Source organism: Vanacampus margaritifer, chromosome 6 (genome assembly GCF_051991255.1).
Source record: "Vanacampus margaritifer isolate UIUO_Vmar chromosome 6, RoL_Vmar_1.0, whole genome shotgun sequence".
Lineage (NCBI taxonomy): Eukaryota > Metazoa > Chordata > Actinopteri > Syngnathiformes > Syngnathidae > Vanacampus > Vanacampus margaritifer.
In genome coordinates, this window is record NC_135437.1 from 4,987,663 (window position 1) to 5,009,910 (window position 22,248).

The following is a 22,248-nucleotide window of genomic DNA, read 5'->3' on the forward strand; positions in this document are numbered from 1 at the left end:
TCGTTTACCAGCATCTCGCTTCATATTTTGTGACGTTCCCCTGTTTTCATTGGTGACTCATGGCTTCAAAATGTGATCATTTGATCATGCAGGGTGATTATTCCCACCGACAGGCCTTATTTATACAAATTTGCATATTTATATAGGGGTGTGGAGATGGAGGAGTCTGGTACGCCAACATTTCCGCATCGATTCAGATGTACAAAAGGATTTCGCTTGTGTTTGAATTTGGCCGTACAACACCGCGAGTGTTACTTCAAAATAATATTACTCAAGTTAAAGTAAAAAGTGGTCAATCAAAAAAATCACTCAAGTACAAGTAAAAAGAGTATTCGCTGAAAAGAATACTCAAGTACTGAGTAACTGCTTGTACATGAAGTCTGATTTATTTTTAAAAAACAATGTCATCAGACAAAAACGTAAAATTCTGTACAAATTCTGACGTCTTCAAATCATAAAATAAAAAACAACAACATTGCAAGCAGACACATTAGTCCAAGTGTTCTGATATTTTTATTTTAGCCCTCCAAAAAGGCTCAGCAGGACAAACACATTGTTATGACTCGTGTTTGTCTTTGTTTGTTTGTTTATAGAACATAAGACCACAGGTCATAAACCTGGAACAAAACAGATTAAAAAAAAAAACGATATAATGCTAATATTACATGAATCATTATACAAATACATGCACTGTATATATTTTGTTATTTATTGTTGAAATGTTTGGTCTATGTTGTTTCAAATAACATCTATTTTTTATTACAACAAAGCTGATGCACAATAATTGCTATTGAATGTAATCAACTACATAACCCATAATGCTTTAGAAGATTGGCTCATGCGCACAACGGCTCTCTTCTGCCCGTCACCGAGTCAAACAAACGTGCAACGGTTTACCCAAGCTTCACATAGAACTATAAATTTAATGGTACAGCCTTGTAGTATATTCATGTTAGTTTGTCTGCTCATACACATTTTGAACTTGCTGTTTATTCAGTAACCACATTTAATACATATTTAATTGGCTATTTGCTCCTGTTTTCTATAAAAAATTACTGAAAATAAACTAACCGACACACCTCTTCAGCTAACCTTTCTTTCATTTTGTAGAATCCATTATCATACACGTATTACAACTTATCTGCATTTTCCCATGTGCAATCAATAAACATGCATTATTCATAGCTAGTGGGCCTTCAAGCAGTTCTGCATGCTGTTAAATCTCTACACACATCCTTGTGTGTGGGCATACAGACAGATGCACAAACAAGCATGCATGAACTCTTCATCTTGATGCACACATGCAAAGTTGTGCTGAAAAAAAAAGGCTGCGATTGAAGCTTCAAACATCTGCACATTGGCTCCAGGGCGTTTCCAGAGTATGATCAATTGGTTGCTCACCGCCAAATCTCTCTCTCCAATACAAGCTATGCAAAGCTCAATGTCGTTACTTTACTGAGAGTGTTCGCATCCATTACAAATACACTTTAGTCTTGTTTCTTCCTCTGTGTTGGCAGAACTAGAAAACTCAACATTTGATCTCCAAACGCACAGTGATGAAAAGTGAAGGAACATCATATCGTGTTCTGTTGTGTATCAAGAAAACTTGGGCGATTTGGCGGTCATTCAAACCCACATTCTGACATCCAAGCATGTCTTGATCAGTGGACCCAGTATGAAAATCAGCACAGGAGGCAAAAAAAGAACGAGAAGATGACAATAGTCTATGGGAAGTGGGTCTGAGGAGTGAAAGCAGGATGAGGATGCAGAAGAAAAGTAACGTGCAAGGATAACATTAGGGAAGCATTTGAAACAAAATTCTGTTGTTAGAGTTTAGTTTTCAAAAATGCTTATTAAAACTAAAATTGGCGTGCTGATTCAAAAATTGCTGTCAGTTTTTTTTTTGTAGCCTATCGGGGGGGTTTTCTCCACAACTCACCCTCCAGATAAACTAGTAAAAATAGCTGATTAGTGTCAGTGTAGTGAGAGGTGTGTGCAGCTTTCAATTGGTCAGTACTATTGACATCTGCAAACAGAAAGCTAGCATAGTATGAATTTACAGTATTAGTGCTGGCTTCTCTCTTAACCTTGTAACCAGCTCTATTTCATTTTTACGACGGTGTATTAGGGCCACGTATAAATATATATATTTTTAGAGGGCGGGGACAATATTCCGAGAAAAAAACTCACAAATTTGCCACTTTATAAAGTGGCAAATTTGCGACTTAATATAGTGGCAGATTTGCGAGAAAAAAACTAAAAACTTACGAGAAATACATGTAGAGTACTACTCAACTGTTTGTGCCAATACTTTTCGGTCGGGTTTCCAAAAAAGGCGATAGTAGCCTAATCATGTTAAGCATTCGCTCTTTGAACCGTTGTGTACGGCCACTGGCCAGCGACAAAGACGCCTCACTTTGCAAAGGTCCACACCCGGAGGATCAAGCATTTAAGTTAATTTGTTAAAATGTATATTTACTTGTACATGTATGTTTCCAGAATAATTATTTACACGTTCATACAATTTGGTATTTTTCTTGTAGAAGTACTAAATTGATGTGAATCTGCTGTTCTCTGTCATTCACTAGCATTTGCCTAAAGTATGCTAGCATCTGATGGGTTAGTGTTAGTCAGCTGATAGAGGATCAGGAAGTGTTGTCGCTCAAGCTGCGGTGAATGACGAGTAAAGTTTAAATTTAAGAATGAATCCGTCTCCAACCTGCCTTTTCATTTTATAAACAGTATCCCATTAACCATCAACAAATCCTCACATGATTAGACTATAGCTACGCTACATGTATTCCTCGTAAGTTTCTGAGTTTTTTTCTCGCAAATTTGCAAGTTTTTTTCTTGGAATATTGCCCCCGTCCCCTAAAAAAATTAATTTATACGTGGCCCTAATACGTTGTCATACGTTATGCTGTTTATTTAAAAAAAAAAAGTTTCTAAAGCTTGTAAATATTTTTTTTCTTAGTGTATTATTACATACATGCACATTTCTTTCTCCCCTCACCAAAAAGAAGTATATCTAAGTATGCTTGAAGTATACTCAAAATTAGCTCTTTTACTGCCAAAGACGTTAAATGACGTTCTGCAAAAACCTACGGAGGAGCGCCAAAGACGTTAAAAGACGTCCTCCCATTTTTTTTTTTTTTTTTTTTGAAACGGGTGCTGGAAAGGCTTGCGGAGCTCTCCTGAAAGTTTTAAGCAGGTTTTTTGAGCCTAATGACTATTTTTGGCCCCTAGAGGGCAGCGATGACTCTCTTTTGACAAGATCGGGTGGGCGTCAGTAGAGGCGGAGCTAGAGCGTTGAGCAGGAGATCAGAATGGAAAACAAAGGAAAAATGGCGGCCGGTCGCGAGGAGCTAACGCCAGAGCCGTTTTTTTCAAAGACCAAAAGCATCGCTAAAAAAGCACATTGTTGATGACGATAATCATCATCGATGATGAAGATGATGGTGACTCCGTGGTTGGAAAGCATTGACGCGGCAGTAGAAGACGTTAGATGGAGCTAGATGGAGGAGGGAACGGGCAATGGCGAGCGTTTGCAAGCAGCTCTACACTTACAAGACAAAAGGCATCGACCAACGCTAAAATAGTACATTGATGACGATGATGATGAAGGTGAATCCGAGCTTGACGGCGAAATTGGAACCGCTGACGCGGCGGCTATGACGGTGTCGTAACGCGGAGCGCAACCGAGCACGCACAGGCGGACGTTCGATCGGACGACGGAGAGTGCCCAGAGTCCAATGCATATTCATCGGAGGAAGTGTGTACAGTCTGCTACTTGCTTTTTATTCCCCGGAAAAAAAGCCCGTCAAGAAAGTGTAACGTTTGCACGCAAAACGGACCAATGTGAAAGTGAAAGTAAACTGTGTGCGAGTCCTGGCGTCTCTTTGTACGCAGGAGAGCGTTACAAAAAGAAAAACTGTATTTGAAACATCCACATAATTGTAAGTAGTACCACAGTTGCACACATTTGTAAATAGTTTGCGAAATTGTTTTGTCAAATTGTTACACTGTTGAATGGAAATAAACGTATTTTGCAATCAAAAAACACTTTTTCATTGTTGGTGAAAGCGTTTTACAGAAGTAAAGCACTATTTAGGTGTTTGTGGCATCATTCATGGACAAAAATAAGTGTACAATTCACTAGAGTGCATGAAATAACATCGTTTCACAAAAAGCTCTTTTTCTCCGTTTTTTGTTTCAAAAGAGAGAATTTCGGTGAAAGTAACCATTTTCTATTGTTGATTACTGAAGAACGGAATAAGGTAGAAACAAACTTTTTTTTTCTGATGAAAGCTGAGAGTCCAATCTTTCATTTGGTAGTATGTGTGTTTCCATAGTCCAAACACAACATTTTCTGTGGACCTTGAAAGATCACTCAAAATGCTTAAATCGGCTGGCACTGGCGACAACCCGTTTTTGAAAACGTCTGGCAGTCAAAGAGTTAGCAGAGTATACTTACAGTTTACTTTTCTTGTACTTTTTAGAAATATACTAATTAATATTAAATATACTCAAATATATACTAACATTTTATATACTGTAGTTCAGTGGTGCCCAAGTCCGGTCCTCGAGAGCCTCTATCCAGCCTGTTTTCCATGTTTCCTTCCTGCAGCACAGGTGAATCCAATGATCAACTAATCAGCAAACTTTGCAGAAGCCTGATAACGATCCTGATCATGAATCAGGTGTATTAATGGAGAGAAACATGGAAAACATGCTGGATAGGGGCTCTCAAGGACCGAACTTGGGCACCCCTGCTGTAATATATACTGTACTTAGCACTATGGAACCAAAATTATAGGTTACATTTATTTATAAAGCCCTGAAGATCATGTGGCTGGATAACCTAGAGGTTGCCGCTACCTTTAGTACCAGTGTTTGCTGGTTCGATCCCTGCCACTGGGCTTTTTGCTGTAAACTTAACTGTGGACATAAGTGTACCACAAAGTATACTTTCATATATACTTAATAGTGTACTTAAATATACTATAAAGCATACTGAAAGTATGCTTGAGTATATTAATATACTTTATAATATACTTAAGCATACTTTTAAGTGTACTAAAATGTTCCAATTTAGTCCCAATGAGTTTACTTAAAGTTTACTTATACTACAAGAATAAGTACACTCAAAAAATAAACTTAGGTATACTTAAGTATACGCTATATTATGTATTTAAAGTATACTACTTTTTGGTAAGGGTCTCTTTCTTTTTTATAGATACAGCAAAGAGGGATCCTATAGCTCAAAAAGTTGACATGATAGAGAAAAACTTAGATCAGTTTTGGATTCTGCACCCAAATATTTGTTAACAACAGCTGTCAGACCTAACTCAACAAAAATTATGTTCCCTAGTGTACATGTTTTCTTTATGCTACACCATCTTGGAATTGTTTTTGATGTAATGAAAAGTGGGCTTTGGAAACTTAGACCTATTTTAGGCTACCGGTAATTGGTAGGGGGTGAATTTGAGTGTTTGTTGAAAGGTGCGCTGTGGCGACTGGCTGTGACCAGTCCAGTACAGTATGTACTCCTCCTTTCACCCAGTCAGCTTAGATAAACTCCAGCTCACCCGCCATCCTAATGAAGATTAGAAGTATAGACAGGGATGGATGCTATACTGTAGATCAGAGGTGAGCATCGAGGTCCAAAGTCCTGCAGGTTTTGCATGTTGCCCTTCTCCAACACAGCAGATATATGATCAGCTTATCAGCAAGCATTGCATGAGCCTGATAGCGATCCTGTTGATTGGAATCAGCTTGTGTTGGAAGTGAGAAACCTCCAAAACCTGCAGGACTCCGGCCCTTGAGGAACCAACATTGCCCACCTCTGCTATAGATAGATATCATCTTTAAAAATAAATATTCCTTCAATTTATATAATTGATATAATCATTATAATTTTTTAGCTCAGTATTTTTCATTCGGTAATCTTACCGATTCAACATGTCATCATCATTGCTCTTTTTGTGTGTGCGTGTGAGTTTCTGCTCATTAATTCACCTGAAACTATTAAATTATGAATTGCTATTGAAAAACCCATACCCTTTACCTAAATCAAAGACTTCAGAATCCCCCTAGAGTGGTGAAGTTGTCAGGAGACCCGAGGAAGGATCAAAGAAAAGAAAGAAAAGTGAAATCCAACACCGACCAGACACCACTTACTACCCACAGGGTTACAAACCAGAATCTTTCACCAACCCCAGAAACATCTAAATTCCAACAAATTAGGGAAACCTCAAGAGACTAAAGGAAAGAAGGATAGATGAAACAGAGTGAGAGCCACAGACATCAGCCTCCACCGATTTAGCGACCAGAGGAACAAGCAGATTGTGTTTGAATTTCGGTAGATGCTGGTGTGGTGGATCAGGCATGCATGAGACCCTCCGCCAAAGAAGGGAGCCGTTGACACTGGCCAGGACAGGGCAAACACAGCCCCCCAGGGCCCCCCAGGCCACGGCAGCACCAGGGCACAACTCCCGGGCCACCACCGGCCGGAGAGCAAAATCCAGGAGCCCCGGAACGCGGCAGCGTGCCTAGTGAAAACTAACCCTGTTACTGAGTTTGCCAGACTGGCGAACTCTACCCCTACACTGTGGATGTGACCCCACCCAGTGTATATACAAGTGTGTGTGTGTGTGTGTGTGTGTGTGTGTGCATGCGTGCGTGTGGTGCATTGAAATTGGGAGCAGGTGAGATGGAGCAGAGGGATTTGATTTCCCCCCGCTCCAATCAACCTGCTTCCCAGAAATGTGTTGAGTGCATGTGGTGCATTAAAAATAAATAGGGGAGTGTGGTGGCGTGGCAGGAATACAGTTGGGGGACAGCAGCACTGCTTAATACTGCCCCAAACGATGGCTCCCCACCCCGACCCACCCCTTGTGGGGTGCATTAATCCCCCCAAGGAGTGTTATGTGCCCTATGTGCCTATTTACAAAGTGTATTGTGCAAAACTAGTGGCGTGAGTTAAGAGGAGCGACCAGTGGGGCCTCTCCAAACCCGGCGGGGGCAAGAGGTGTACCCCCACCCAAAAGCCCCCAACCGGACCCTGACGGGCAGATGGAGATGGAGACAGCACGTTAGGGCGATCGTAACCCCCCCCTCCAGATACCGGGGCCCGCTCGAGGTGCCAGGAGGCTCACTGGAGTGGGGCAGGCCACAACACCCCCAGCTGCCGGGCCCCCGGAGCCCCAAGACCCGGGCCAGGGATGGAAGGCGGACAGGGGAGGGGGACAGGACGGGGGGAGGAGACAACAAAAAGGGGAAGGGGCGGCGGCGGGGCAGCAGGGAAAAGGGGGAGGAGGAGGAAAGGTGACAAGGGAGAAGGGAGAAGGGAGGTGGAGGAGGACGGGCAGGGGGAGGTGAGGAGGGAGAGGCAGCAAGAGGGGTGAAGGGGGGGGAGAGGGAACCTCTGGGCCCCCTGGAGGCCCACCCGCCCCGTACCGCATCCCTGGGCGCGAAGCAACGGACCGCCCCGGGGCGTCGGCGCCCCAGACACTAGGGAGAGCTCCCCTACGCAGCACCCCCCAAGAGACCCAGGAAATGGCCGAGACGCAACCGCCACCCAGCAGCCAACTGAGGGGCAGAGCCGCCCACGCACGCCGGCCAAGAGGGACAGCACCTAGAAAGTTAAGCATGCAGTGATTCCGAATATTAACCCTTAGTACCCATTGGAAGTGAGTCTTGAGGAATTTGTCACTGTAAGATGTCATTTGGATGTAGTCTACTTGATCCTGCTGGCAGCAACTGGGTTCCTGACTATAAAAACACAACCATTAGTCAAATGCCAAATACAGAAGCAGCAAAATAAATTATAGCGATGTGGTGGCTCTCGTTAACAGGCAAGTTACCAGATTTAGATGGATAGATTCTATGTACGTAGACCAGGTTTTTATTTGAAGCTGAGATTTTTTTCCGTTAAAATGTGATTTATGAGGTTAGACCATTGCTCAATATTCTCAGGGTTTTTTTTCTAGTTAGCAAGAATTGTTTTTTTTGGCGCTAGCAAGGGCTACGTAGATTGAAATTGTTTACGTGGTAAGTCAGTTGTTGTTAGGTCACCTAGCAAACACAGGGTTGGAGATAAAGGTATCCTACAGTCTAAGATAGCGGAAAGTTTTTCTAAGACTTAAGTCCAGTGCATAACCATAAAGCATGAAAATAGGTGTCTGCAGTGTTTTGTGGACACTGGAGACAAATGTCGGAGTCTGAGAGTCCCCTTTTCTTCATCATGTATTAAATAATACATGTTCTATGAATAATTTTATATTGGATAAGTTGTAAATTTCAGTGTTTTGTCATTTTAAATAGGTTTTCACAAACTTGAACCCAAAAGTCAGATTCCGGAGCTATACACAAGTCTGTCTCCCATTTCGAGATGGGTAAATAAATTTGATCTGTGTACAAAAGTATATATTTTATATATATTTTTGAGAGGTATTTTGTTGTTGTTGAAGAAAGCTTTGTAATATCTTTAGCTACCCCGAGCGTACCCCGAAGTGTTGGAATTTGTTTATTTTCCATATTTTAAATTGGCAGATTATGTAAAAAAAAAATTATGTTTATTTTGTAATAGGTTGCGATAATAGTTATAAAATATATGATTAATTTCTTCTGGTGATTGTGTGCACTCACCAGTTGTCTCTTTAATAGCCGTTATAAGAGATTTACCTGATTTGTTATTATATCCAAAGTTGTTGCATCTTAATTGTTGTATTATAAACTCCATCTTTTTGGATAACATATCGTCTAACTGTATTTTTGTATTCTGTATTATCACAAATTTAATCTCTACTCAAACAGCCAAGATTTAGGGGAAGCAGCTTCTGTAAATAAATTTGACTCCCAGTCCTGCTTGTATGTGAAGCGAATGCAAAGGTTTCTTTAAGAGTAAAAAAAACAACAAAACTTCATACTAACAGCTATTTCAGTGAGCCGTATATTTATGTTTCGACAGCCAACAAATAGCTTCATGAATGAGTCAGGTATCAGTGCTAGCTAGCTAGCTAGCATGGCAAGCAATGCTGAGTGAGTGATTACGCTAATTTTAATGGTTAGACTAAAGCACCGGATAAACAACAAATCAAGGGTTGCTTTTAGATAAATATAAGATATAACTAAAACAGAAACGTTAAAAAAAAAAAGAAGCAATATTTACCTCGATGCTGGCGGCGACTGTAGGAGCCAAGAAGAGTCAGACGGACATTGTAAACCCCCCCCCATTCCTAGCTGACCAATGGACGTTGTTGCAGCGGCTTCCAAACTGACCAATGAAAAAGCTTCTATCATCAGTTGAGCGGAGGACCACGCCCACACAAGACAAAACAAGTTTTGCAACTGCAAAACAGATTTGCAACCAAAAGTCAGGAGTTGCAAACAAAACCTAAAAGCTTGCTTGCAAAAGTAAAAAAATATATACATACAAATACATTAATTTTGTTTGCAAATAGTTTTTTGTTTTTTTGAAATGGAAAAAAATGAGGTTGCAAATCCCCTTTTTGTTTGATTAAAGTTTTTTTTAATTTTTTTTATTGCAAATCCATTTTTTTTTTAATTGAAAATAAAGGCACACATTTCTCTATACAAGAGCAACATCTAGAGTAACAAAATATTGTAAGTGCTTCATGAAGCTTAATTTTCCCATCACTAGATAAAACATTGTAAAGAAATTTTTTAGATTGACTTCCCCTTTCAATATGTACATACAGTATATTGTACAGTGCACACTACTTAAAATGAGTAAATTGCAGATTCCTCACTAATGTCCTGTGTAAATTTGTGGCACTTTCTAAATGCCACTCAGACCTATCCAGTCCACCCAAGCTGAGCCCAAGAGCTAGCAGTCATCCTGAAGGCCCCAATCAATATTTGTCACAATTAATGGCTTGTGGTGCAGCACTTCTTAGTACATAGTTAGACCTCAAACAGTTTGTTACATAGCTCACTGCCCCATCACTCTAACTCTCAGGGTGGTTTTATGGTTCACCTTTCTCAAGATTTATAGTTCCACACACTACACAACATCTCTTTTCACAGCTACCCCTCAAGTATCCAGTTGACCATCTTATCCTTTCCTTTCTTCGCTCAGTTGAAAGTGTCAGGTCAGGACCGATCAATGCAACTTGACCCGGCTACGCATTGGGGTTTGCGTGTGCATGTGTGTGAAAAAAATTTTAATACGTAATTTGTTTGTTTTTGTTTTTATTTTTTCATTTTTTCCTTTCAGACAATCATAGAGACAATTCACAAAATAACTTTTCACATACAATTATACCCGAAAATAAAAAAGGCTGACGGGATGAAGCCGAAGCTTATTAATTCCCGTTCTTAATTTTATAGTTTGCTTGTCTCTCGTGCAAATAAAAGTAAACACTGCTGGTTGATGACTGATGCGTGTGTGTTAAAATAAGCTGTGGTAGCCACTTACTCGGTTTTTTCAATCAATACCATAATCACTTCCTCTCTGTGTGCATGTACAAAGCATCACTCTCAAAATTAAATCATTTGTTCTCTGGGTCTTTCATCAGTTGTCAGCACAACCGCATCAAGGCCTACTACAAATGCGGCCTCTGTCACATAACGCTGTGTGAGACTAAGCATGATAAAGAGTAAAATCATGTGGGAATTCGATGCATGCCCGCTAAATATATATGACCCGCAAATAGTGTTTGGTCCCCTTTCCACTGCATTACAATTGAGACTATACTTGTACCGGTGACCTGCCGGGGTGGCCTGCCCGCTGTAATTACAGTGTTAATGAGTTAATGATAATTAATAAACTTTAATAATGGTCCCGGTTGTCTCTTGAGAAATGAAATCACCAAAAGGGAGAGGAGTAATTTAGGAGGGTTAAAGAAGGTCTGCAGTTTGGCATCATAGTTGGAATGGCTACTGAGATCAAGTAGACACTACAATGGGTAATCAAGACTGGTATGACTATGGTATGAGTAAACCCAATATAATATTAATATTTTTGTTGCACAGCCTACAATAAAACAATTGCTGTAACTTTCAGTGACTATGTTTACATGCAACCCGAATATTGGCAATATTCGAGTTTTGTAAGGCCATGTAACCATGCGCAATAACCCGAATATGCTCTTATTAAATCCGAATCGGACCCCTGGGTCACTTCTTTCATAATCAGAATTCTTGCTCATATAAACGCATTCAGAATACCTCGATCGATTGAGGCAATGTTTTTTCCGCTGTGCAGTTGCTTGCTAATTTCTTCTTCGTCTTCCTTTCTTCTTCTTTGCTTATTTGATTTGCAAGGAATCTTGGTCTATGTAGTCACGACTTGTATGTGCAGCTCCATCCTACTTGCTAAAGGAGCCTCCCTTAAATACATTGATTCCTCCTCTGCGTTCTCACGTTATTTTGTGTCTGTACGATGAAAGTGCCACATTTTGTGCCTATATACACATCAAATTAAATACAAGTATATAAGTTAGTGCTTCTGGCGTGTAACCCACCGGAAATACTCAAACCGTTGTCAACAAACATGACGCTCTTGCAGCAAAGAACCACACTTCTGAGCATTTCCGTAAAATTGTCCGGAAGTCGTTTTCCATGGCCTTGCCGAACTTCTCCCATGCCCAGTGATCGTCGAAGCTGTGTTCTGCTTGGCCATTTCATAAAATAAATGGGGGGGGGGGGGGCTATCTGCTTCCAATGTGTTCAGTATGCAATATGATGGCAAATTGCTGTAAAGTGATATATTTCAATTCTAAATTCAGGTATAAGTTAGCTCTATATGAGATTTAAGAAAGTATGGAGAAGCAAAAATAACAGGAGACAGATTTCTGTTGTTTACCTGTTTGGAGTAGCTGCAGTAAAAGCTACCATATTTACCCCAAAAGTTTAAAATTGTTAAAGTAGCAGAAAATTTGTAATAATCCTATGCGCTATAAACAAGTGCTCCTCTGGCAGCCTTGGTAGGAGGAAGATTAAGCAGACTGATACTGACTAAAGCCTGCTGCAGGAACTGGAGGTGGAGGACAATGAAGGCAAGCGGCAAATGTTGAAGATAATGAAGTTTGTTTTGTTATCATATATTTTGTTATATTTACTAATATTTGTCATGGTTTACCGTTATACCTAATTGTAGCAAGTAGCCAGCATATCTCCCTTTCACATGCTTTGTCTGGACCGACATCCTATATGGATCATAATTGTATCGTCATTTCCTTTCCAAAGCTTCCGTTCCTTGCCAGTGCCTTAAGGGACCCCAGGGGAGAAATGGGAATTTGACATGACTCTGCAAGGACAGCCCAAGGATAGTACAGTACATACATCCCTGTGGTCATTAGGCTGCTTCCCAACCCATATAGACTCATCATCCGTATCATTCTCATCTCTATCTCTGGTGGTTTCCTGACTGTGCCACTGCACACCGGATAGAAGCTGTCCTCTGACTATCCTTTCTCCCCCACCTCTATAATACCCCCAGAATATATCTCCTTGATGACTGATGGGCTTTCTTTCTCCCGGGCTCAGTCAGCTCTAATAAAAAGTATAAACTCATGTTCTATTCATGTCAATGGGTATTCACTCTCAGGGGATCGTGGTGGAGAAGAGAAAGAGCAGAGCTGGTGGAGCAGAAGTGTGCTAAGACAATTGCGTGTGAAGGGTAACAAAGTAAAGGAACATGACAGTAAGTGAGTCCAGACAGACACAGAATGTAAAGAAAGGAAGGGGCGCTTGAATATTACAAAGATGAAGCGAAACAAGGGATGAGATACAATTAAGATGACATCAAGTGTGTGTGGGGGGAGGGGGGGCATAATGCGAAGCTGTGATGCAAGATAAAGAACATGTTTCATACTCATTCTGGAGTGTCCTTCTGACTGCTGTGCTTGCATAAGGCTGCTTGCACTGCAGATTGCTGTAGGCTCTTCTCATGCAGCTTGTGGCTAAATTAGAGTACGATCCATCTATATTGTATGGCAATTGTTAGCAAACAAATGTCTATTATTTATATCTTATTTTAGCATCTTAGATGAGCCGTGCAAATGCAGTGTTTTTGTTGATTGTGTTGTATTGTTAACCGTTTGACCTTGAGAGCAGGTATATTGGATTCTTACTCCTTTACCTGCAGTTTCTTTACAATAGTAATTTATTCAACCCAAACATACATAGACCAATGAAGGTCCAGCAGGGGAGTGTTACCATGGCAACTAGATCATCATATTTGAAGAGTAACTGAAAGCAGTAATAGTGATAGAGACCTCGAAGGACTAACTACTGCTCCAGAATCTACCATCATTGCCTACTGTGCCTACATTCCTCATTTGTATGAACTATGCTCATCTTTTTGTGTCTCCAGTGTGAAGATGGTGCTGCTGTGGACGGCCGGAGACGTCTTCAAGACATCCTACTTTGTGATGAACCAAAACCCAGCTCAATTCTGGGTGTGTGGTTCTGTCCAGATCCTTATTGATGTGGCCATTCTCCTTCAGGTGCTGTTCTACAGCCAGGACACGCGTATCAAGCTAGGCTAAGCTTAACAACACAGGAACCTTTTCTTCAGGCGTAATCATATAAAACCATAAGTGAAATGGTGCTGTTTTCAGGCAAAACTTTATCTGTAAATGGAAGAATTTTATCTTTGAGCACCTCCATCTTCACTTTCTAGAGAGAAAAAAGCAACATTTAGATGTGCTTTTAGGTGTTTCTTTTAGATATATGAGACTGAATCAGACAGTCGTTTTTAGTAGACATAGAGAGTGTAAGAGGTAGACATTACTCACATTGGCAGCTCCCTAACTGCAGATCTGTGTTGCTCTAATGGCAGCTGTAACAAGCAGTGCTGCGCCAGTGGACAACCACTGGCCTCTATCGCTTGATTGATGAGTCTCCCACTTCATACCTCGCCAGATTGATGTCATGCAATGTGTGTGCGCATGTGTGTGTTTTACAGACAGTATGGAACTGTTGGAATACCTGCTGATGTGTGCTCACAGCCAATTTCGATTTTTGCCGTTAGCAGTGCCAAGTCAGGTCCCACAATGTACAGCTAACTAATGGTCTCTGCAAAGGCCATCAGTCTGTGTCTTAGGACTCAGCCTATGAGCTTGATTGACAAGGACTGAACTTCTTTAGTGTAAAACACAAATATATGTATAAATGTATACGTAACTACTTTGCTATGAGTAGTGTTAACACTCTATTCAAGTGGTGTTTAGGAAAATTTACTTAAGCTGTACCATTCAATTGAATGAACAATAATTTCAAAGCACTTGACTGTAATGAGCAAAATACTTTCGTCTTAAGAAGATAATTATGCGTTAGCCTAGAGCTATGGAGAAGAAATTAGTCAATCACCACATTATACAAACAAAATTTAGGTGCTACAATTAATTAAGTACGCATGCACAATCTAATGAAGCCCAATCAAGAAGTGTTTCCTATGCCAACAAAACAATGCTGCTTGATTGCTTCATTAGTGTATACAGTATGTTAATAGTCACCTTTTAAATCACCAATCACTTGCTGGTTTAAACTGTGTTCCTGGCAGCCACTGTAGCCCCGTTTGCCCAAAATGCGCTGTAGGACTTTTTTGTCTCCATACACAGTCCAATGTTCTGTTGCTAAGTTTTCCTTACGATCTATCACAATCTATGTGATGGTTTGGTGCTGATGGTCATGATCTGACACATTTTACACTTTCTACCAAAGCTTTATACTGATGAAAAGTGGACATTGTTTGTGTCCTCTACAGACTCGAATGAAATTCCACGATGTGCCCCGCTTTATATGTACTCCCAGAAATTGTACACCAAACGCGATAAAACTTGAAAAAAAAAACATGAGATGCCAGTGAAATACACATGGTTCACTGGTGACTACGGCCAACCAGGTTTCTCAGGTTTTTCTCAGGTTAGCAATGTTTTTTTGTTTTTTGTACAGTTTCCAAATCTGGCCCTGTATACACGGCAATCACCTGTTACATGTACGTCCATCCCGTTTTATCCACAGTTGCCTGAAATGTGATTGCCGTGACTGCTAGGAACAAAATGTAAATGTAGCATTAAAACGTGTGCAAACAACATGTTTATAACACACAAAGCACTGAGTGTATGTTTTGCATCATTCACATGAATATAAGTCCAAGAAAGTTCAAGAATGTGCAATGCCAAGAATCATATGTACATTATGTACATTATATTATGATTCAGTGGACCCATATTAAATTTATGATATTACTCTACCTTCATAGGAATAAAATGTTCATATTTCTTACATTCTTAGGGAAACGTGGCAAAAAAAAAAATCACTAATTAGCACAAATACAAAGTCCTAACATGGAATTTTTTATTGCCATTTTAGGATGAACTGTCATCCCATGACATGGACATACAACGGTGACAACTAATCATATAATGTACAGTGGAGCTTATGTAATTTTTATCGTAAAGAAATTACATTTCAACTATGAGAGACAGAATATGAAATAAAAGGAACATTTGGACACCTCCCAACCAGCAAATCTTCCGGCTCTCACAGACTGTTACCTTTTCTAAGGCTCCGTCCGTCCACACGAAAGCCAGTTTCAATGTATCCTCACAAGTTTCTTACCGTTCAGGCCGTTCGTCCACACGATGGCGCGGTTTCAGAGCTTGAAATCTATCAAAGCCGGCTTTGCTTCCGTCTGGACGATACTTAAGGACAGCAGGGACAACATTGCCCAAGCTTGGTGAGAAGGCTCCATGCAACATCTGACCTCATGGGATATCGCTTATTTTGAGAACAGTGGGGGTCGTGTTCAAGAGAGCCAGAACCACAGTCACAAAGGGTACCATTAAGTAATTCACTACTGGTCAAGAACTACAGGAGATGTTTAAACTCTCCTCTGTATTTGCCAACTGAGGTTACATTATAGAGTATTGAGTCGAACTTTTGTTACTGACCAAATACTTATTTTCCATTCTAATTTACAAATTAATTATTTAAAAATCTTACAATGTAGTTGTCAGGATGTTTTTTTTTTTTAACACTGTCTCTCAAAGTTGAATTTTATCTAAATTACCATTCTCTTTGTCTGTCCAAATACTTTTTTTTACCCCACTGTATATTCAACGTGAAATAATAAACATTTCATATGGGATGGCATGCTAGAATTGGCTACTTGTAAAAAGGCCAATATGCGACACGTCTTCCATTTCTATCTGTGCTCATTTGCAGCCTGCAGCCCTGTACAGTATGTGACAATATATATGACCCCGTCACACATGTCGACTTTGCATGAATGAACAGTGCCACATTATGCATGAGCCATGAAAGCATCCCCGCTTGGGCTTTACATGTCAACATCAAATTGTTAGATTTATAGAAGTGTCCAAGCGGCTAATAGATTTTTCAGATGTCCTGCTAATACTGCAGCTATCAGCATTGTTTGCCTGTGACCTTGTGTTCTTTATCTGCTCTCTGTGTGTTATGTGCACTAGGGATCATTGTGTACATGCATTTTTCAAATCCTTGTATCTCACTTTCACGTAGTTACTGAATGTGTCTAATCTCCTCTGGCCTGCATACTGCAGCTACATTGCAGCTTCTGTGTCCTGTTTTAAACACAGAAAAAAATATCTCCAGATATGCTGCATTGTTGATCCCCTTAGTAGAGGTTAACAATAGCCTCTTCAACAGAAATGATTTGACCTAAGTAGTATCGGCAAGCATGCCTGCCTCATGTGCATAGTTGGTACACACAATAATGGAAAAATGTCAGAATGTTACTTTTATTGATTTGAATGTTTTTATGTTGAATTGACTCGTTATTCAAATCAGCCAAACCCTCTTGAGAGTAAGTTCAATTGGATTCTGATGCCTATTCATGTTACATTTGTCATTGGATACCATGTAAACTGTCCAGTTTTTTCAATGAATGTCTTCTTGAGACTGTATGTTTGAAATATTGATGATGTTGTTTGTTTCCAACATAAAGTATTTATATCGCAGTATGCTGGTTTGTGTTGTTCCTGGTAGTGTGATTTCAATTGTATGGAACAGTGACAATGACAATGGAAAGACAAACAGCTTGTCTGGGCTCACCAGGCTGCCGCCGCAGCTTCGATCTGGACTTAAGCAGGATTTGGAAAACCTTGTGATCCTTTCAAGGTCAAACTCTCTGAACATACAGAAAAGCAACTGTGTGTAGGTGTGTCCTGGGAAAACCTTGTTTTTTGACACTATCGAGAGACATTCATTTTGAACCTTATAACTCACAGGGGATTGGGGGTAGACAAGGGGGCTGCTCCTGCTGCTGGACACATGGCAGAAATGTGTAGAGTAAAAGTGGTGTTATAATTAAGATGTGTGTGTGCCCTCATTTATTCAGTGAAGCTGTAGGACAGCATCTCTCTCAGCCTGCCATCTCTGCTGAGGCATGATCTGCAGCACAGACAGTGAAATATTTAACTGGATACTGTAGATAATGGGACCGTCTCTATGGTTTACAGATGAGGACCGACTGTGTGTGGCACTTTGCTGTACTCAACTCCTGACCTGAACATTTATCTTTCCATGCTAAGTGAACTGCAAGTCAAAATGTTAAAGGTAACACTTGTATGTTGTGTCTTTACCGGCCTTGGCTTCTAATTGACCAGAAGAACAGTGTTTCAAAAGCAGATGCACAAAAATAGATCTCATCTTCAACTGCTTTGGTTTGATTTTAGATGATGATGTTATTTATAGATCTGTACCTGAACGCCTCCACTTTAAAACCCAGAGGCTCAGATGATCTAATTTTAGATACTTGAACATCATTGTGTAAAAATGTAGAGAGTTTATCATCAAGTAAGGCATCGCCTGCTTTTAGTTTTCCTTACATAAAGCTCTTGTATTTGAAAACAGATTCTCTTCAATAGCTTTCTACTGCTGATGGCTACTGGTCAGAAAATGATGTAGCTGAAAAACAATAAATTAATTCACATTGGATTTACAGTATCTCTTAGTACTGATACCACAACTGCTACAAACTTCTTGCACAGGGAGGGAATACATGTAACCCTGAAATTCATATTTTCTGATGCAGATAAGCACAAAAAACAACTTCAAAGATAATTGAGGTGAGTAAAAAAAAAAAAATCCAAAAATATATTGAATTTGCATTTTGCATATTCTGTGTTGTTTAGATGAGTGGTCCTCAGTTGTTTTCACACCGCCCTTTCCTACTGTAACTAAGCACCAAGCCACTTGTATTGAAGTTAAGAGCAGTAAAGTTTGTCTTTTTTTTTCAATAGGAATGGAAGAATGCTGACAAGTGCAACAGTAAAAATTCCAACAGTCCGAAATGTTCTGCCATAAAAACACAATTGTCATTTGTTTTATGTGAGTGATGTTGCTGGAAGTTCCGTTTGCACTGTGCTAGTTTTGTTTTACCTGTACCAATTTTTGAACAGACTTAAACCATATCGCACGTCAGGGTGACAGTAGGGGATTGAGTTGCACTGAGGAGCACTTACACTTCCTATTCCCTACCTTATATATTTCACGTGGGAGCTTATTATGGTAGAGGGGCGTATCCAATGTGAATACAACCAACCAACCATTTTTTTTAACCCGCTTATTCCTCACAAGGGTCGCGATGGTGCAGGAGCCTATCCCAGATGGCTTCGGGCAGTAGGCGGGGTACACCCTGTACTGGTTGCCAGCCAATCCAGGGCACAGAGTGACAAACGGCCATCCACACTCACAATCACACCTATGGACAATTTAGAGTGTTCAATCAACCTGCCATGCATGTCTTTTGGAATGTGGGAGGAAATTGTAGTATCTGGAGAAAACCCACACAGACACAGGGAGAACAAAGCCCGGACTCAATCCAATGTGAATACATGCGTCATTAAACTGCATGTAATAACATTTCTGACATGACAAAATAATGTTATTTTCCAAATAAAATGCAAGTCCAGCCTGAGATACACACATTTGTACTCAACTTGGAATGTGATGTATTCTGTCACTAACCCACACGGCTTACGTTAAAATATAAAATCATAAACTGTTTGATTTCAGACACACTAATCGAGAATAAGAGGATACTATACGGATTCAATAGAAGTATGAATGTTTGATCCAGTTTTGTGACAATACATCGAGATTTCGATTGCTATTCAATGGCGCATAATATACTAATGACACCTTGTTATTCCCTCACACCCCAATCTTCACACGTCGTCAACAATTAATTTTTGACTATTGCATGTAAGAAGCATGTAGATAAATGTTGCTGGCATTCATTGGAATTAATGGTTAATTTTGAAAAAAAAAAATATAAAAAAGAGGTGTCCATTAAAAGTAGTTTTTCCCATGTTAACATTTAAAAAAAATAGACATGTTATTTAAGATGTGTTGTAAACATTCTGTCCTTACACTGTGATGTAAAGCAAGGGAGAAGTCAAACTGTTATCTAGCATGGGAATGACTGAGCCCCACTCTCACAGTAGTTATGACTTTATACATCTCAGCTTTGTATTGGGTATGTGATTTACAACACTCACAAACATATACTTTGGGGTCAGTCTTTTATTCCCCCAAGGATTTTCAAGAGCAGTCACATAGAAAAATAGGCGTTATCCCCTGCAGATGTTCACCTACCAATTGCTCCAAACAACCTTTCTTTATAAAAGTGCTTCATCACCACACTAGTTTTTTGGGTCAGTTTTCTCCTATGAATGAATTTAGAATAGTCTCTGTCAAAAGCTGAAACCTTTGTATGTTTGGGAGCGTAGGGCTGATGCTAAATGCATTTCATCAAGATGTCTGGCCTAGTTCAGTTAAACCATCCTGAAATATTTTATGCATTAATTATTTGATATTTGCCTACCTGTACTTCAGATTTTCAATGCCCCCTTGTTTTGGACAGTTGATTATCAGTACCTGTTCAGATGTCATGAACTGCTTGCCTCAAAAAGCCAACAATAATACTGTTATTTTATGTTACCCTATGAGGCAAAACATGTTGTAAAATATACTGTACATCACCAGAGGAAAAGACTAAAGTGTAACTCGGAGCTTTAAGGGATGTCATAATTTTACAATTGAGGACAGTTAGCCCCTACAGACATGAAATCACAAGAGATGATTAAACTATGAAGATGGATGCATTCTTTTCTTCCCTTATAGCCTGCAGAGGACACAAAGGTGTGAAGACAGATGGCAACCTGCTCACAAGAGCAATGTGAAAACACTACTCAGTTCATTTTGTATCCATTTTTAAAACAATTCCAATTGCAAACCCACTCCAATTAGGTATATAGGCTATACAGTCTTTTGACTATATACCCTATATACACCTTTGTGGGATTCTATTTATTTAGATGAAGTTCAGCTTGTGATTATTCACTCCCTCATCATATAGTGCAAATTGCTTTTTTTTATTTCTTCAACAATATTCTCCTGGAAAGAACACCAGAAGTTGTTAGATATGATATCTTGTTGATACTTTTGTTTCATTTTGACAATGTGCAACATTTTTAAGAATGCTGGTAACTTGTACCGATTTTTAAAAAGCTCTACATTTCAAACATCGGATACACTGTACAGTACTTGTATGGAGAATAGCGATACATAATTTGAAGATGAAACTTTTTGTCAAAACGTGAAATAAATGTTGAAAAATACTGAAAGCCTGAACTGTGTGAATTCCGTTTCCAATTATGCCATATCTCAGTTGATGGCGAGCTGTGTATGGTCCAGGTAAAACTTGCAATGGGATATTTCACCAAATATTAGAAGGTACAGAACAACCTTGATTTAAATTAGAGGACTAATTTAGGGAAGGAGTCATCCGTTACATTGAAGTATTATTATTATTATTATTTTTTGCAAATTTTTGTAGTGTTTTTATTTATTGATTTACTTTTCTCTAGCCTAAAAATGCTAAATACAGTACAAAATTATTGTATGCGCATTTATATATATATATATCTTCACGGCCACAACGGTAACATGTCATGTTGTGGGAATCATGGGTTGCTTGTTCCTGACTTGCACTGAATCTGGGTTTCACAGGTTTTCCTCTCCCTTTAGCAGGTGTATGTGCAACTGCATTGATTGTTACTTTCTCCATTTTTGCATCTTGCTGATTTGCAGCCTCCATTGTTCTTGCAATTTCAAGAAGCCCCGAGAGCTTTAAGTCTTTCTCGCTCAGCAATCTTCAGCGTAATGTGTTTGATGTACATTTATCAATCACTTGGTCATGAATAAAATCCTCTTTACTGTCTCCAAATGTGTACGTCAATGCAAGTGAATATAGTCAATGAACAAATATAGCAGTGATGCTCTTTTCTGCGCAGCATCACGGACTCCCGACGTGGTTAAGTAGAGTTTAAAACTACTTATCCACTTCTGCTATCAAACTCCGACACTTGCTGAGTCGCACAGCACATCGAAAGGAGCAACCGCTGGTAGACTGTGCGCCAATCTCCCTCGTCTTCTCGTCCTCTTCGTCAGGTTGCACGAGAGATTACTGCGTGTAACAACTCCTTAACAACAACGGGACTTTCCGATCACTTTTACTCACTTTAAATTAAATCCTTGTCGCCATTTGTAGTGTTTTTGTCTAATATTAACACTTCTGAGCAGACCAGACTTGCATCACGCTCATTGCCGCCTTTTTATTTCTCTCTCTTCCTCAGTACACGTCACTTACATTCACGTCATCACGTAACAGACGTACATTCAGGAATGGCATTCACTACATCATGACATACACTACAGTCACCTGATTGCTTTTGATGGGAAAGTTGGCTCTGCCAAAATAGTCGTCACATTGGCTGCTTTTTAGCAAGCTCTAGTTTATTGGCCTCCAACCAGGAATAGAATGCGCGTGGAGCAAGAAACATTTTACCAGTCTCTTATAATGGGGGTCAATTATGTAACTAACAAAGGGGCATTTTATGTGGACAGAACATATTTTCTGTCTGCTAAATCCAAGGTCTTTTGGTCTATTAAATTGAGGTTCCACTATATTTATGACTTTGACCCATACTTCTGTACATTTTCAAACATCATTGAAAATGCACTTTTCTATATGAACTTATCTTTAAAAGTGTTCTTAAACCAGTTGAACACATGAAATCTGTACTGATGCCAATATATGACTGGACAGAAAAATAAAGTCCAATGAATACAATGTGTACCCAACATTACATTTTTCTCATTATACTTGGCTTTAGTGTTTTTAAAACGCATTAAAAGGAATTATGAGTGTGTCAAGTATCGCATTGC

The 22,248-nt window shown here is 39.7% G+C and overlaps 1 protein-coding gene across 1 annotated transcript in view; it reads left to right on the forward strand.

Annotated features, from left to right (window-relative positions):
- LOC144053252 (solute carrier family 66 member 2) overlaps positions 1–13,697 on the forward strand; it is a 53,909-nt gene extending 40,212 nt beyond the window's left edge. Inside the window, exon 5 of the mRNA XM_077567518.1 lies at positions 13,343–13,697. Within this exon, the coding sequence (XP_077423644.1) occupies positions 13,343–13,517 (175 nt within the window). The 3' untranslated portion in view covers positions 13,518–13,697. The remainder of the gene's footprint in view (positions 1–13,342) is intronic.
- Positions 13,698–22,248: the final 8,551 nt, after the last annotated feature.